The sequence below is a fragment of the Anticarsia gemmatalis genome, chromosome 15, assembly GCF_050436995.1.
Source record: "Anticarsia gemmatalis isolate Benzon Research Colony breed Stoneville strain chromosome 15, ilAntGemm2 primary, whole genome shotgun sequence".
Classification (NCBI taxonomy): domain Eukaryota; kingdom Metazoa; phylum Arthropoda; class Insecta; order Lepidoptera; family Erebidae; genus Anticarsia; species Anticarsia gemmatalis.
This window is the reverse complement of record NC_134759.1, coordinates 5,137,532-5,156,578: the sequence shown is the minus strand read 5'-3', so window position 1 is coordinate 5,156,578 and position 19,047 is coordinate 5,137,532. Positions and strand designations below refer to the sequence as shown.

Sequence of the window (19,047 nt, the reverse complement as noted above, 5' to 3'; positions counted from 1 at the left end):
ATATTCATCTAGTCTTTATACACTTGTTTAATTTATATTGATATAGAAAACATTCCGAACAGTTGAGTTGTATCCTGAAACAAGAAGAATTTGACTGAAAAAATCTGTAAAACGATGATGACGACCATACTCATTAGGTATAGCGTACTTGTATGGAATTAGGTACATATATAAATTATACGCCTCAAAATAAATCTCTACATACCAACTTGAATTGCTTCACTCACATCTCGTTATCACGTTCAAGGGTTCATACACAACAACGGAGTTAACCGTTTAACTACTTACTCATGCACTTAGTAGATGTCTTTACACCAATATTGTATAGACGCCCTATGGATTAGACATCAACGCGTACGGAGTCAAAACATTAAATTCCTTTCAAACGAAACGAACGATGATTTTTAAAACTTAATGTATGACATAATAATGATATCCGAGACGGTGTAGGTACGTAATTTCCAGGCACAAAGATCATAAGGTTAACCTTTTCACCGCCACGGACGTTAAGAGACGTAAAATTGAAAATCGCTCACGACGCCATCGACGTGATAGCACGTCAAAAATATCACTTTTTTATAGTTCAAAATAAACATACAACAATACGTTTCAAGTGTTTTCTTTCTCCTGTTATTATTACCTAAACATATTTATTACATTATTACACAAAGACATATAATAATTAGACAGTTGTACCTGAAAAAAAAACAAAGTAAATCATCATGCAAAATGTATAAATTTAGCCCGCAAATCCACGCCACAGACGTGAAGACGCGTCAACTAGTGATGTGCAAGGAAAAGGACTACAATCTAAACACTTTATGCAATATTTCGAAAACAAATTGAAATACTTCACTCCTTTCTGAAAAAAAAATTTTTTGTCTGATATGTTTTAAATTAGATTCAATACAAACCTAAATATGTAATAAAACTACCATATCTAGTGATAAACTCATGACTAAATAAGTGCAAATCGATCATTTTGTGGCAACTCTCGCGCATCTCTATTAGCGGAATCCCTTACAGTGCTTCGTACGCCACTGACGGAATCAGACGGCGCGCTCTGACGTCACCCGCGCTGCTGGACACTCGTAGTGTTGTTGCAATACGTTATTAATAATAGGTACATAAATTCTTGTGTATAATAAATTTTTCGTACACCATCTGCGCCACAAAAATGTCTTCAAGTCAAATGACGACAGAAGAGCTGTTGAGAGTGTTAGAAGGTGTAGAAGTGTGTGTCAAAATAAATTTTATAGACTAGAAAAATATTACGAAAATTTTATTTCTACATTTATTAAAATCGTAAGATACGAGTACGAAACAATTGTGCAAAATTGAGTATTGATTATAATTTAACGTATTCAGATGAATGATTAAACGTAACGATATATTATACTTCACTCCGACTCGCCACACTGGTACATCTCTAATATAAGGCGGCAAAATTTGAAATCGCAGCGCTGACCACGCCAGTGGCGTTTCTTAACGTCAAAAGGTGTCGTCACAACTGGGATTAGTGCTGTGACTTTTTGAATAAAATATTTGAATTAAGTACTTTTTTTATGCAAATTGTTCGTGTATATCATTGTTATTTTTGGGTAATGAGTACTGAGTAGTGTAAAGTTGACACATGGGAGAAATTCAATAAAATTTTGTGGTACTTTTATGCAATTTTTACTCATAATATAAGAACACGTAAAATTAATCGAAGTTTTATCGATATACACTTTTCCCGTGACTATTATTTTGTAGGTATAAACGAAGGAATTTATTGCTTGGCGTGGGGAACACCGATTTTCAATATTACTCTGGCGGTGAAAAGGTTAATTATTTTTAACTGAGCCAAAACAAAAAAGATAGTCTATCAAAACTTTTTCACACTAGTACTAAAATAAAAATTAAAAGTCATCTTACCATTTTATGGCTAGGCTTTACTAGGTCTTGTTGGAGACGGGGCCAGGGCGTCCCTAAGAAAAACGAAACATGAATTTATTTTTCAATCAATTAGAACCAATAGAACAGAGTATTATGGAATAGAAGTACGTAAGCCTAATTAAATTATTTTATTGATTATCATAATATTTTGTATCATTTATGTTGACATTAGTCGATCAATAAGATTTTAATAAATCATATTGTAACTATAGTGAATGCAATTCATCTTTAGAATTACCAATAGAACTTCGAGAATGGACCCGTGAACTATGTACGTGGTCAACAGTCGAAAGTACTACCGCCCTTAAAATCACAATCAAGCGACGTCAACGTATTTGTAATTTGTCGGGTTTTGTGTAGTCAAAGAGTAAAGAACGGTTTAATCAACTCCAATGATTTCACTAACATAATTAATTATCAAATGCATTCTGCTCAATAAATCAACAAATAGCTTTGTAAAAACGGTGAAAAAGTCCTTAGCAATCATGTTCAAATATTGCAAATCATGGTGACTAGCTAACTATGATGAATACTACTAGTACATAGAATACTTACGTTTTTTACGTGTGTACATACTTACATAGTTTTTTACTGACCCTGGTAAGTTGTTTACTAGTCGTTACTTAACTAGTATTAGGCGCATCATGTATTGTTGACTGTATATGCTGGTCTAGCGAGTACCTCTATTCTCTACCACTATCGATTACCGACAACTGGCTAGCTATTGAAGAATGTTGTGTGACAATCGGTTCAGCGCCTCTAGCGGGCGTCGTAGAAACTATTTTGATGGTACATTTTAAATGTCAAACTCTCGATACTTGATGGTTCTAATTGATGAGAATCGTGCTGTAGATGTCCTCACTCGTCTTCTCGTATACCCCCACAGCTCAGCTGAAAGGTATCTGTAAGATGTCTTATAATTTCTTTATTCCATTTCTTGCTTCAAATTTTTCAGGGCACAGATATGTTGAAGTTTACTTCCTTGTGGTAGGTTCGTTCATTTTCATGTTAAAGTTGTATATCAGCACATTTTATAGATCAAAGAAACATTATTTTATAGTATTTTAAATCTTCTTCGTTAGTGACTAGATATTTTCATGAAATGTGCCAGGTTTATGAATAATTGAACTTGAAGGATAGGAAGGGCATAAGGTATTGATATAAATAACAAACTTCACCTCGATGTTACTATTTTTATTTATTTTTATTTCCATCTTAGTCTTACTTGACAAATGTGTCCTTAACATAGGCACACATACAAGATGCTCGTCAATACATAGGTATATTAACCATATAAATATCTATACAGCATCTATATATACAATAGTATGTGTGTACCGAAGCCCTCCGTGGTTAAGTAGAAACTTTAGTCGAATAGTGTGAACGCGGGGGGCTCTTCTACTCTAGTCGAGCGTCCACTATGTGGCGCCTTGTACAGCAAGCTTCATATTAATTTTATTTATTTTACGACATTTACTGGCAGTGCAACTGACTTATGCACGTTCCGTACCATATTTCACAGATATTATTCATTAATGACAGATATGTAGCGCGAGAGTAAAGTTACAATAAAGCTGATTATCGCGACTCGAAAATAGTTACGCATGATTGTATTAAACGACTTGGTTCCAGTACTATCCAGTTGTTATACTGTCAGCTGTCAACATTGTCTGTGAACACGCCACTATGTGCTTCTCAAACATCGCGATCGAGTTCGCGAGTCCAACGCTTAATTAGTAAATACACTTTTACATTACCAGTCGTCAACTTTTATTGAGAACTTTATAAATTACATGTTAAATATTAGAATAATTAGAATGAGTGCAGCGACTATAGACTAGCGAGCGAGTCGCGAGTCATCGCCTACCAAGACCAACGTGACACGTCTTGCAGACGTTAAATTATAAATCGATCACAGAATTAAAAACATACTAAGTGCTGAACTAACAGTTTTATATTGATATACAGTAATCTAATAACAAAAATAGGTTTTTTGGTAAAAATATTTTTTGTTTCTTCTTAACCGATAATGTTATTATATCATATTGTGCTATTTTTATTAAAAGACTCGTCATCGAAGATAAAATCGATAATCGAAACAAACCACCGCTAATGTGAACTTATAATACATCGTAATATGTTACATTACCATGAAAATGAGGTCGTAATAATACAAAGATTCAAACTTTTAGTACACTAAGCGATTTACACGACGCTAAAGACGACTTTAAAATATCAAAAATGATTAATATTAAAAATTATAAATTCTAAGTTTACAGTCGAACAAAAAACATTAAATGAAGTCTATTTAAATAATTAGAGGAGATCTGAACGTTCATAATGTGAGACTTATGTTAAGGGATGTAGCAACTGTATGTGGACTGTTAAGAGTACCTGGCTCAGCGCACAACTAAATGCTGCCATCACGAAATCACATCATAATCTAGTACAAAACGCTCGAGCTCTCTTTACTCTATCTACAGCTCGACATGTTAACGGCTCTCGGTTCCGAATAGTTAACTATAACTTAGTCTAACGTATAGAAGGAGCACTATTATTTTATTGATGTAAATAGATCAAATGAATGTTTCGAGTGCCGCTACATGGCAGCAACATGAGCCTCACGCAGACGATCGATGGAATTGGCCATACATTATGGTGTCTTGGCCAGTCCCACCGAACACCATCGATCAGCAGTTGTGGATATAATAAGACTGATCAACGGACAATGTGCAAGTGAAAACAATTTACCCCTTTACATCGCTCGTCTGCGACAGGCCTCATTAGAGTGTATGTAATCGAACTAAACTATAATTAAATTACTAAATAAAGTCGCAAATAGAAAGTATTTATTATTAATAATTTATAATTATAAATCATTTAAAACATCTACATAATTAACGTGTTTTTTTTATAAACAATCCATTTTTTAAATGACCCACTTCGACATAAAATTGATTTATAATGAATAATTTTGAAGCATTTCCACCCTGTTCACTAAACACAGTGCAAATACAGATGCAATACAGTAGGACTATATTATGCATCTGGATATTTGAGCACACTTGAATTTAATAGGAATTTCTCATCGTAGTACATTGTGAACACATTATTGCCAACGAACAGGGAAGCTAAAACACGGGTACGCACGAATTAAAACTAAGTTTATTTCTTAAGCTCGCTACACACATATTCGATTCGATATCAATCGACCTAGCCGGGGAGCAACCGAATATATGTAGATGAACCCGATCGGCACAAGCCGAACAAGTGAGTCGAGTCGGTTTTGTTGTTCGATGAATATGTGCCGAACTGAATCTGTGTGTAGCAAACCTCACTGTTGCATCCGTTTAGCATATAGGAGGAATCATGAATGATTGTCAATAAACCTAGCTCCGAGCTGGCCTTAATTCACGTAAATCAACAAGCGTTTCGAACGCAGTTCCTCCCATAACATCCTAAAAGTATCTTTTACAAAATGAACACTATCGATCACAAAGGCAACGAATCCACCGCAGAACGTCAAACTAATTTCTCTAATCAAAAACTTATTCTCGTGCATTTGTTGAAGTGTAGGTGATAGTCAAGTCAGTTCACGCGTTGGTAATCTTCAGACAAGGTTCAAATTACAATCGAGGACTTACTTATAAGTTTCATACAATTTAAAGCAGTGAGATCTGTATTACTACTTACAAAACACCGTCAGTTGTTAGTCATTCATTTATATAGAAATTGTTACAAATTGGTCACAACGCAATTTATTATTTTTGGACTAAGATAAAGGGCAGAATATCAAGAGATTTTAAAGATTATTTGGTTAAGCTAATCGATCAGACGTAATGGAAATTGAACGAAATTATCGACATATTTAGTTCGTAGGAAGAATCAAGTTATCAAATGTCATGGTCACACAACAGACACAACACAAAAACCTTTTAAATGTTTCACACCTCAATATTAGTTCATTTATGTTTAACAACATTCTAGTTTTGCCTTGTCGTATAATTCATCTCCAAAAATCTTCCAACCATTTTGTAAAATTAGGCAATTTGCAGTGTGTCTGTAGTTCATATGAACGATATTTACCTAAAAATAGAAATATTGTGACTAATACAATAAACAAATACCTTGCCGTTTTCATGGATTTTATTCACTATTAATATTAAATAAACCTATATACATTTTTTTCAGTATTTTTTTCATTTTTACCAAATAAAATTAGAATTATAACATTATCAAGTTTCATTAGTTTTAAAGTCCAATTATCTGGGTCTAGTAATCTTGTTTCTAAAAGCATTTACAGGTTGTCACTACTTATTATTATGATTCTGGTTCAACTACATTAGAATATTATACCAAGCATTCGCTTGTTTACCATACTTTAATATTGACAAGCGAGAAAATAACACCCTCGATTATCATACTTTCGATCAAACGATCGAAAAGCTGATTGACAAACATATAAGAGACGGACCTTTAAGAAACAATCCACTCCACGATAGGCAATGTGCTTATCAACAAGGGAAATCGACCGAAACAGCTCTTCATCTAGTGATAGAACGAGCAGAGGCAGCACTGGAAAGCAAAGAAATATGCGTGGCCACCTTCATAGATATAGAAGGGGCCTTTGACAGAACCACCTTCGAAGCTATCCAAGATGCTGCTTTAAAACATGGCGTGAACCCAACCATCTGCAGATGGATCGGGAATATGCTGCAAAACAGAGTTATCAGTTCCACGTTAGCTGGCGATACAATCCACATCAAAACAACCAGAGGCTGCCCACAGGGAGGGGTGCTGTCGCCTCTGCTGTGGAGCCTAGTGGTCGATTCGCTAATGAAAGAACTGAACACAGGACCATTCTACACGGTAGGTTACGCAGATGACCTAGCCATTATGGTCAACGGAAAAATTCCGACGATCGTCTCGCAGTTGTCACAAGAAGCGATCAAAATAGCAGAAAGATGGAGCAGAGAAAACCACCTATCCATCAACCCTAGTAAAACCACCACGATGTACTTTACTAGGAAAAGAGACCTCAAAAACTTCAAAAGCCTAAAGATGGCAGGAGAAGAATTACAATGGTCGACACAGGTCAAATACTTAGGACTCATACTGGACAAAGATCTGACCTGGAAAAAACACCAGGAGCATATAACCAATAAATCCTTAAGAATTTTTGGCATGCTCAGGAGGGCCTATGGCAAAACATGGGGACTCCAACCAAAGGTACCATACTGGATCTACACAATGATGATCCTACCCATCATCAAATATGGAAGTGTAGTATGGTGGCCAAGAACCAATAAAGAGACATGCAAGAAAGCGCTCAGCACAATCCAAAGGGTTGCCTGCATGTCTATAACAGGTGCCTTCAGAACAACACCAACGGCGGCAATGGAAACCTTACTTGGAATCACTCCATTGCACCTTACAGTCCAAAGAGAGGCAATCAATGCGTTGAAAAGACTCAAAGATGCAAACCTCGGGACAAGGAAGATGATGACGTGCAACCATACAAACATGGGCATAAAACCTCATCTAAAAGAGATGCTAGATATGAACTCTGACAAAATACAGACAATACTAGTCACTCACAGAAACTTTAAGATGACGATTCCGACGAGAGAAGAATGGAGTCAAGGTCTCTACACACAAACCAAATCGAGACAGATATGGTACACCGATGGCTCCAAAATGCAGAACGGCACAGGAGCAGGCGTTCACTCGGAGGACTGCAGCATAAGCACTAGCCTAGGCAGATATGCTTCAGTCTTCCAAGCAGAAGTACACGCAATCATCGAATGCACCCAAGAGATTATAAAACGAGATACAAAAAATCGCGACATTTATATACTCAGCGACAGTCAAGCAGCTATTAAAGCTCTTTGCTGTTTTAAGGTCAATTCGGGACTTGTACTGAATTGCATAAAGAACCTGAACAAGGTAGGTAGTACAAACAACGTTAGGCTAGTTTGGGTACCAGGCCATGCGGGCATAGATGGGAATGAGAAAGCTGATGAACTTGCACGGAAAGGATCAGAATCACTCCCAATAGGTCCAGAACCAATAATTGGACTACCTGATGCGACAGTCAAACTGGCAATAACCAACTTCACCAGGGACCAGCATCTGAAAGAATGGAAAGCCATATCTGGACTAACCCATTCGAAACTGTTCATAAATAACGTCAACAAAAGCTGGAGTAATAACCTAATAAACCTCAGCAAAGACAGCATCAAGAAAATACTTGGTGCTTTCACAGGACACTACGGTACGAACTACATGTTAAACAAAATAGGTGCCATAGATGACCCCAAATGCAGGCACTGCAATGAAGAAGCAGAAACCATGAAACACATACTGTGCGAGTGTGATGCTTTAGGAAGGAAAAGAATGGATCTTCTAGGATGCGGTTACCCTAAACCAGAAGACTACAGGCTGCTTCCGGTGGGGTGCATAGTAAAACTGATAAGTTTTGCCCTGCCCCCCAACGTCTAGAGCAGCAAAGGAGGGGGTGACACAAAGGATCAGGAATGGTCGAAGTGTCAGCCAGTCATTAACTGGCACCCTCACCCCTAAGATAAGATAAGATAAGATCATACTTTCGAACTGAATCAGATTTCTTAGTGTTTTAGAAAGACTTTTATGTAAAAAACTGTTCGTGTACTTGTCTTTCACGGCTACGTACACGCCCGTATACGCTATCGCTGACACATTATTTCATAAAACTAAGTATAATTTATCAACAAAGTGCTATTTTCTCGCTTATCAAATGATACGTTTGATATTAACATCAGTCCTCACGCGAAAAGGATAGTAAATATAATGTGATTTAGTTTTGCAGCTTTTAGTCTATATGTAGAATAGAAACAAAAGCGTGACATGGGACTTTGTTGCGTCGATGTACCGGACTACCTCATGTAAACCATCATACAAAAAACCACTATAAAAGTACGTTAATTTGTAAGTTAATATGGTAATATTGAAAACTTACATACATTTTGTTTTGGTACATACATTTTGAGTATTCTGTTTCGACTACAAGACGATATTTGGATGTGTTTATGCATCTCTTATATTGACATTGGTAAGTCATACTTAGAAAAATAATCTCAATAAGTGGTTTCTTTTATAGTGGTTGGCTAGACAGTGAACACGATGTCCCGGTGTGTGTGGAGTGCTGTGTGTGTGTAAGGGATGAGTGAGTGAGAGGCAAGATTACTCTGTGTAGTCCCAGCAGTCCTTCTCGTAGCCCTCGTGCACGTGCTCCAGCAACACCTTGCGCCGGCTGTCGCAGTATCTGTACACACACATCAAACAACTTGTAAGTAACATGAAATAATTCAAAACACTGTATTGTTATTGAAATCCACAGCAGTGAAACGAATTAAAATTATAAAGTAGACTTTAAATTGATGATATTAAATTCAGTTTCTGTCAGTAGAGACATAAAATTGATTATCTTTTTTCCCATTTTCGCAATAATACCACGTGATATGATAATATCTAAAATGAGAATGCAAGTCACGAAGAATGTGACAGGTTCATGCAAATATAAATAATAATGTGTATTTACCTGTACTTATCCTGTACTTTCTGTTTGATGTCGGCGAGGTTCTCGCTAGTGATGTCCCGCTCGAGGTACTCGGAGAGCGTCTCGGTGGCGGACTCGAGGTCGCGCTGGTTGTCCTCGAAGATCACCGACTGGTTGTTCTTGCGCAGGTAGTACGCGAACACGTACGTGTACATCAGCGTCTGCCGGCACTGGCACAGGATGTCTACTGCCTTCTTCAGGAATTGCACCTACGAAATTATAGTTTGAGTATAAATTTACTCTTTCATATATTTTTGAGAAACAATATTTCAAAGCTTAGTAAAGTAAGAGTTTAGTAAGGTTTATGCACTAAAAACAAACAAGTTTTATTACCGTTATAATGATGATAGTAATGCATATTTCCATATACTAAGTGTAACTGTTCTTATTATGTAAGACTCCATTCAGTAACTTTTTCAGTCAATTCAAACACTACCCTTTTACAATAGTCGAAATCGTGTCAAAAAAATAATTGTTTCTTTCAACAAGTTTCAGCGAGTTAGTATTTTTCATATAAAACTGTGATGAATAACCACACAGTTAGTCTTGTACCCATGGCCATGCAACTTTCTAGCAATTACGAGTGTTTAAAAGTTAGCTGTGAACCTCGATCCAGCTCATGTTGTGCTGCTGCATCTCCTCCATCTTCTCCTTGACGGAGGCGTAGAGCTTGGACTCGAAGCGCAGCGACTGCATGTGGTTCATGTAGCGGTTGCAGTAGAACAGGTAGCGCTGCAGCGCCGCGCGGGAGCGCTCCTGCGCGTCGCGCGCCGCCTTCGCCTCGTCCTCGTCGTATCTACAACCACACATACATATATTATATTAGTTTTATTTTATACAATAAAGAAAATTTTCTATAGAGTAAGGTAAATTTGGGTAACTTTGAATCATTTGGGTAACATTGAACGGGGGAATTTGAACTAGTTTCAACAACACAATTGATAAAAGTTTGCAAAACTAAAATAAACCTTTATCAATTGTGTTGTTTACCCAGGTTGACTGTAGGGGATATAGGTATATAAAAGAACTATACTTAATTATTTTAGAAAAGATGCTGTATTTTCATATTAATCAAGAGTAAAAGAGTATACTTGATAAGCTTTTAGGTTTCTTTTATCCAACTGGAGAACCAAATGAAATGGTTCGCTAGCTTTGTAAGTGATACAGAATATGCAATTTAAAATAGGTACGCGTATTTTTTTAGCTTCAAAGGAATATGCACGTGTAAAGAATCTGTCTTTGTTTTATGAATAATCATAGTTGACACAATAAGAAACAGATAAATTGAGAGCAAAAGTAGAACACGAGGAAAACGACAAGTATTATTGACAAGTCAAGCGAGTAAAAAACAATGTAGAACTATTGTCATTAATCACAAATAGAAATCACTTCAAACAGTATCGTCTATCGTCCTATACAAAACCACGCATAACACACTTATGAATTATTAATTAATTATATGTTAAAGACAAAGTAATCAGTGAAAACAATCCAAAATAACAATCCCAGTAAGCTCCCAATCCTTTACAAGTTCCCTTTTAATCGAAGAATGAAATATCGATTTATCTGCATATTAATTAAGTAGATTATTTTTACTTTGCACTGTAGAAGGCAAGGCAGGGGAAGCTTGTTAGGATCGTACCAAGTGACGTGCTTTGTTCTCTGCCTAAGCCTGTGGGACATAGGCTTAATATTATGTATGTAGCATTATTTACTTCTTGATGGTGAGACATATACTCAACATTGAGTATAAGTAGACTGAATTGACGAATAAATAGTGTTGTTTACCTGTTACAGTTGTACCAGCTGCTGCCGTGCGGCTCCCAGGGCCCGAGGCACACCCAGCAGAAGTCGGCCTTGCAGTTCTGGTTCTTACACACCATGTGGTTGCAGCCGCCGTCCTTCTCGATCGTCACGTTGCACTTCGGACACTCCTTCGTGTTCGCCGCTATCCAGTTGGAAGTCTCTGAATCGTCGTCGCATTTCTAGAAAAATAATTTAAAAATTACGTTTGAGCCTGTTATCATATGTCATGGTTTACCCCCGGTTTCTGAGGTACACTTAACGGTAGTTTAGATATTCAATAGCAAGTAAACTCATATCAAAAAACGCTATAGAATAGATAAACTACCGCTAAATGTAATCAGAAACCGGGGGCTAGTGATATAAATCAGTAGTCGTTTAACATCACACTATATTAATAGGATCTATTGACGTTCTCTGGTTTCTGCTTACCTACTACACCTATGGGTAGGTGTGATTTTATGTGTGTTTGTATATTATTGTTTAATTTCATTGAGTTATGGATAGGATAGCTCGTTATTGTTTTTTTCTATAACAATTATCAGCAGCGGTTTTTATTTTTAATATCATTGTTCAATAAAAGATAAGTAATATAATAAAAAAATTTCAAAAAAAATATAATTGCATAAACTCGAAAACAACCGTGAAGTTAAATAAAATTAGGACGACTCGCGTTATTTCTAACGTAGGTTTGTTGTTTACCAATTTTAGTCAATTATGGATTAACTTTGACATTTGACCAACATAGTAATTCAAGTTTGTCGAAGGTAAACTTTTACGAGTTAAAAATGTTATAAAATATTCATAACAAAAGCGCTTTATGTAGTTTCCCATTTAAAGCAGTGAGGGACATATCCTTGCCCCACTGACCTAGTTACGGGTGTACGTCGCCGCGTCGTTAGCATTTATACATTTTAATTGGTCTTATATTTTACTAATTACTTTTGTTGTCAGTTAGTTCGTATTAATTTGTAAATTACGTAAATTCTTGCTATGCCTTTACGGATTTTATTACGTAATGACGAAAGTGAAATTTGTTACCTTTTACATAGTTTAGTATAATGACAAATAGTTTTTTTTTTGTTTACTTTTTTTTCTTTCTTTAAGTGAATGTGTGTTTTGTTATAAAAGTGACTGGTTAGACACTGAACCATTCGCAAACATCTTTAAATATTGTAAACGTGGAATCAATGACCTCGGAGAGCACATAAGGTCCCGCACTATTGCCGTTCCTGTTGGGTTACGAGAGGTGGAATAGATAGTAACTTTGTATACTTATTATCTCTGGCGCTGTGAAACAAGCGGCTGTAGTCAAATACACATTCAATATAACGATCGCGGTTTCCCACCTTAGGTATTACTTTACCAATATGTCAAGAGGCAAAGTTTATTATCCTTTGTAAAAACATTTTCCAAATCCCCCGACAGCATGCTTTTGAGACAGAAAACGTGGCATGCCTACCCCATTTAAGGTGGGATAAGGACAAGACAAAACAGAAGAGATAGTATTCACCTTGATCCACTTCCGTAGCAGACAGCAGCGCACGGGGTCGTGCCAGTTCTCCCCGCACGCGAAGCAGAAGATGTGTCCGCAGCGGCACTTGACGGGCGCCGCCTCCACGTAGGCCACCTTGACCGCGTTGCTGCAGTCCGGCGACGGACACCAGCGCAGCAGCCGGTTGCACTGAACATACACACCACTGGTCAACACCCATTCAACATGGCAAACATACCTATTTTTTGTGTTTATGTATCATTATTCTGGATATAGATGACACTTAGACTGAATTTGTGCTTTACTGTCTAAGTAAAAAATATTATTCATCTGGGACTGACTGAATAAAATATATATATGTATTAGGATTATTTTTCTTAACTAGAATGGTATTATACGTTTGCCGATTTGTTGACAACTTTATGCACAATTTTATACCTAGTAGAGCTGTCTGACGTTATAATAGTGATGTTGTAAAGCATTAAAGAAAAATAAGTGTTACCTCAACGAAGCTATTCGTGATGATGTGTTGGTACTTGAGCTTGACTCGGGGGTCGCGCACCAGTCGCATCACAGTCGCGTCGTCGACCAGGATGTCGCACGCGTGCGCCGCACACGCTATTGTCTGACCCTAGTGGAAACACATCATGTTATTACGCACCTTTGAGCCATGGCTCAAGAGCAGTAGATTAACAATTCATTATTTTCAAACTTCTTTACTTTGTTCCGAAACAAAAGCAAGTTTTGTTGCAACAAAATTTTGCAGTATGCTTGATAAGAGTCTGTTTCAAAATATAGAATTTCCAGAAATGAATTCGTTCAGTGACTTTCGTATCTGACTGTACAATCTGTCCAATTTGAAATAAGATGACTATGTATGCATTTTCTTAAGAAGTTTACTTGTACCAGAGTAAAGACTTTTCATTCTTTCACTTTAAGTAACCTTTAACTTCCTTAGATACTGCTTCCATATTTCATCAAACTCAGGGCAGTGAAAGTTTGTGAAAGTGACCCATGCTTTTTCTCTTGCATTTACACAGGTATAAATTATTGTCTGTGTAATATGAGAACTTACTTCATCTAAACGGTAAACGGAAGCATACGACAAGCGGAATAATCAGAATTAATTGTTAATCACTCAAATAACGGACGGAAACGAACTATGGAATTGTTACCGGAAGGGGGAATTTTAGAGGGAAAATACCGTGTTAAGGATTTGAAAGGGCTGTGTGTGTATATCCTTTTTGAGAGGGTACGTCGCACTTTTTATGGGCTCATGTCGTGTTTCATAATAAAATTTGCCTTTACAGAGTAGATTTTATTGTTATAATGTCGATAAAGGTAAAAGTCCAAATTTGTGATGACATTGTGTTTTTATTTGACATCTTATGGATGCAAAACACATAGTTTTCTTTTTTCTTTCAATTGTTGTCTGTACATTACACAAAAACCAATACGCTAATCATACAGACACGTATTTCCAATATAGCTTTTACTTTACAAACATCTTTTACGAACTCAAATTTATTACTTCAGAAAATGTAAAAGAACAGAACCCATTTGAAGCAACCTTGAAACAAAACCTTACAAACTCGTAATGCTGTGTGACGTATATTTGTTCAGTTACTGCGCTTTTACGATTACAAATCACGGATAAACGTCACCAGACATCGTATCGAACTATATCAATGCAAAAACATCGTGCAATAATACTGAAAACTGACATTAATATTGCATTTATATAACATTGTTATAAATAAAATATACTAAAGTTAGGCATCTTCAATTAAATTAAATTCTAATTGGTTCTATTGTTATCTAACAAATGTGGAAAAACACAAATTTCTTTGTTCGTCACCGATGACGTAATCGTTGTACATTCGCCTCGCGATTACTAAGACTAATGTGACCTACTAGGTTTGATTACCGCACGCATTGCTTTGTACAGTCAGTTCTTACGGTATTGTATGGTGTGTCCACTTTTCAGTTTTCAAAATCGAGTCATTTATTCATTTGGGTCAACTACATACACTTATGATGGGCAATAACAGCAACTCACAATTCGGAAGTTAAGGGCAATGAAAAGAGCTGACAAAAACTACTAGCCACTCTTTTGGATCGCCAAATTTTTTTTTTACAATCCGTTGATATAAATAAGGTAATGGTCCTGTGTGATGGTATATTTTATATTCCTATGAAGTATTTTTAAGACAAATTAATATGCGTTATAGAAAACTTACTAGGCCTTCCTCCATTATTTTAGTTGTTAAATATTCACACCAACATTGTGTGCAAAATCTGTGGCCGCACTCCAGACCCGTCATCATCTGAAATATTAACAAAAAATATACTAAGTATAAGTTGCAAAACAAACTCACGACCTACAATGTAAGCAAAGTATTATCTACATTGTACATCATATAATACATAATTATATTAATTATAGTCGTTTCTACATAATGAGAGGTCTGTACTACAATCTTAATTGCATCACAGAAATTACCCATGGGTATCAAGTTTGTGATAACAACTGACACTTTCTTTTTGGTTGGCAATAAAAACATGTCTGATAAATGTAAACAAACTAGCTTATCAATGTATCATCAACACTCATTGGGGGCGCCAGATAAAAGTAAAAGTAAAAATAAAAACAAATCACTTACAGAAGTTGGTAGAACTGAAAAACATATTTCACATTCTTCTGCCCCCGCTGTTGATATCCGTCTGGGCTGAAACAATACAGAAATATAATAAATAAAAAGATAAATTTGTCTATATTTCTTTACTTTACCATAACAAATTATTGGCTTAGTTCTAAAAGTCATTAAATCTATATCAGAATTGTCATTTAAAATGCATATGTTTGCACTGTAAATAACCATATCTAATATAATGGATTTAATAACTTTCAAGAATAAACCATCCAAATTCTGCCTATTACTATGAGGAAAATTGTATGATTTGGCCAACACATGGAATTAGGTCGGTCATATCCACATTGTGCATGGCATATCAGCAGACATTTAAAACCATTTATTACATGGATACAAGATATTACTACATCTTATACTTCTATGAGAATATAGATTCTAAAAGATATATGCCTTTATGTACTTTGTTTACAGTTAATAGATACTTAGACGAAAATTGTATGTAGTTCTTTATATCTCATTATACTTTCAAAACACATATGAAACACTAATATAAGTTAGGTGTAACTTGCACTTAAGTCTTCGCTCTGATTCCACTAATATGAGGAAAGTCATTACAGATTTTGTACAACAGGAAAATACAAGTGAGATCATCTTTGTTTATACTAACTGTACACTTACTGTGTCTAATTAGTAAAATCTGATAAGTAAATCTTTTTAAAAGTTTGATTTAAATCTTTGTATTTATTAAGAGAAAAGGAAATTCTAATTCTAATTAAGCTTTGTAGACATATGATTAACCACTAGTTATACAGGGTCATTTTCAAAGTTAACAGATAAGACTCAGATACCCAATCTAATAGATAACATGCCAGCAAATATATGAAAATGACTGTCAAAATTCCTCCTGGTAAGCCGACCCAGGGTTATCAGAAATGGTTAAACAAATGGAAAAGTTCAATATTTTTAAAGGAAGTAGGGAGGGGTTGCTGTAAATACACATATTGGTAATAACTTAAATACCTTTGGCCTTTGTATGACTGGTTTTCTGAATGGATTAATGACTCTTGCTTCAGAGAACAACTGGTCTTGGTCCCCATCATAGAATCTTTCCATGAGCTTCTCCTTGTCCCATTTGAAATGGTTTAGCAGTATGCGGGTCGTTGTTGCTGGTATCTAAAACAAGTAAAAGAATTGTAAGCAACATTTTTCTTTTCTCAGCTAGTTATTGTCCAATTGGTGAAAAGGTCCCCATTATTTTTGTCGGCTATATGCCACAGTTGGTGATGTAAAGGTATTGTATTTTATTCATAAATCCCATGTATCCTTAAAGTCAATGTCAATACAATATTTCCATATACCTACTTATAATAAGAGCAATAATTGTAAGAATATGCAAATTAAGATCAAAAAAATATATGTCTAACCAAAGATATGAAACCAGCATGATTTGAGATAACTGCGGGGCAGAATACTCACTGGAGAGAAGTGCGACTCAACAAAGAAACACTAGATGTTGCAGAAAATAAATGAGAGTAGCAATAAATTAACAAGTAAATGTTATGTACTTGACAAAACAATAGATGAGTGCTAAGATATGCACTTTTTTAACTATTAATACCTATCCACTTTGATAATCAAATCTTATCTCTAGAATAAAAGTAGGTACCGCATACTATTTTTGTTTATTATCTTGAGATCTCAGAACTAAGAACTGGTAACAAATAATAAATATAAGTTATAGATATTTCATAATATTATTATCTACATGTCTTGAATGGTCAAGGCCACTTTATAGGTAAATACAGCAAATATAATTACCCAGATGTATAGGTATTACTTTCTTAAAACTGACCACAACATATACTTGATACTACTTCTGATTTTAATTAGACATTTCTGAAATGTTGTATTTAAACAAATAAAAAAGTACCAACTTATATATCGCTTTCTATTCTACAAAATTCTAATACAATTTCTATTAATTAATCAGAAAGTACTTATTATTGTAGTTGGAATATTAACTCTGTAGTAAGAAGTGACAAGACAAAGATTGTATACAAACTTTTGTATGAAAATAATATTTTCTCAGATAAAATGTTTATTGTCTAAATATATGACATTGATAATGTGCAAAGTTGCACATTATTATATTCAGTACCTACTGAGACTGAAATCACAAGCCTTCAAAACAAAAAAATACTCATTAAAATAAAAAAATACCCCACACCAGTCATCACTGCTATGAGTCATATACACCAACACAAGAATTACCTTTGTTATTCATTATGTACTTCTAATATTCACTGATTGACATTTGCTCATTCATTAGAATGTATTATATGATAATGGAAATATTGCAATATAACAGGTAACGAAACAGGAAATAAAGTCATCTCTGATAATTTCAAGAAATTAGGTTTATGGAACAAGAACATTTCAAGCCAGTAGTGTCAGCAAAGTGTGGTGGGAACTATATCACAGTAACAAATTATAACATTTCACTACATCAAACACAAATAAATTGGAATGCGACACAAAAGAACGTACTGAAGTACAACAGTGTACGAGTAACCTCATTCGATTAGTCCATTGTTTACCACTAACATACTGACCTCGACAACAGTGTTCACTTCTTTGATGCAGTCAACCATATGCTGAACGATTTCCTCCGTAGATAACACCTCGTATCGATATTCCTCAAGCTCTGTTTGTCGTTCCCGTGTACTGTGTGTCTCAACGTCCATTGCAAAGTCGACATCGTCTCCGCTAGACTCATTCCCAGAATCCACATCATCCTTTGTGTCATCTTCAGAGTCCATCGTCGAAACTTTGACTAAATATGTATACTAGATAATAAGGGTGCAGCCAGAGTACGTCTAATGATGAAATAATTACACCTAAGATTTAGGAAAGGTCAACAATGAAGAAAATAGTTCACCCGCGGGCTGCCAAAACCTCTGACGTATAGAAGGTCTAGAGTTGCCAACATTAAAATTTAGAAAAATACTAGTCGTGGAAATAAACATACCATATGAAAAATAAAACAAGAAAAATATTTTTATTTATTTAATTGCATTAAGTTTTTTTGTAAAAAAATCAATAAAGATAATTGAAGCTCTAAAATTGTGAGCGAAGAATATATGAAGCAAAAATTCCGTACTAGATAGTTAGTTAGCAGTTAGCACCGATCCAGAAAAAGCACTTGATTCTACTAATTAATGTAGTATGATGTAAAATTTAATTCCGCACTCACTTTCAGCTATGGTTAGGACCTACTATCTAAGAAATGTTAGGTACCTTAAATTGAGTATCGGACATTTACATTTGAAGCGGAGCGGGGTTACGAATCCTGGATTAATCTGGATTACTCTGGCTAGGTATCAGATAGTTTATTTAACTGATGGAATTTTGACAGTTGTTTTCATATATTATTATTATTTACTGTCACTGACAGATATGTTATCCGCCACATAATCTACAAGTAGCCCAGAATTAAAAAAACAATACTACATTATTTTGATTCCAGGTTCTAGGAACTAGGAACACACTATTTTAGAGAA

At 35.4% G+C, this 19,047-nt stretch overlaps 1 protein-coding gene across 1 annotated transcript; it reads right to left on the bottom strand.

Moving 5' to 3' along the window:
- Nucleotides 1-3,117: 3,117 nt before the first annotated feature.
- ari-1 (E3 ubiquitin-protein ligase ariadne-1) lies at nt 3,118-18,463 on the bottom strand. Its single transcript, XM_076123656.1, has 10 exons — nt 18,100-18,463; nt 16,508-16,660; nt 15,497-15,562; nt 15,074-15,160; nt 13,336-13,464; nt 12,852-13,022; nt 11,324-11,520; nt 10,142-10,331; nt 9,518-9,744; nt 3,118-9,241 (listed from the first exon to the last, which is right to left on the bottom strand). Exons 1-10 carry the CDS (start codon nt 18,304-18,306, stop codon nt 9,160-9,162), a joined length of 1,509 nt encoding a protein of 502 aa, XP_075979771.1. The 5' UTR covers nt 18,307-18,463; the 3' UTR covers nt 3,118-9,159.
- Between the last annotated feature and the right edge of the window lie 584 nt (nt 18,464-19,047).

What these genes read in the sequence shown, in the direction of transcription:
- ari-1 (XM_076123656.1), bottom strand. Translation starts at nt 18,306, where the DNA reads ATGGACTCTGAAGATGACACAAAGGATGATGTGGATTCTGGGAATGAG. An exon ending in CAGTCATACAAAGGCCAAAG is followed by an intron (nt 15,563 to 16,507) that starts GTATTTAAGTTA and finishes GTATTGTTTCAG; the next exon opens with CCCAGACGGATATCAACAGC. An exon ending in TTTCAGTTCTACCAACTTCT is followed by an intron (nt 15,161 to 15,496) that starts GTAAGTGATTTG and finishes TTAATATTTCAG; the next exon opens with ATGATGACGGGTCTGGAGTG.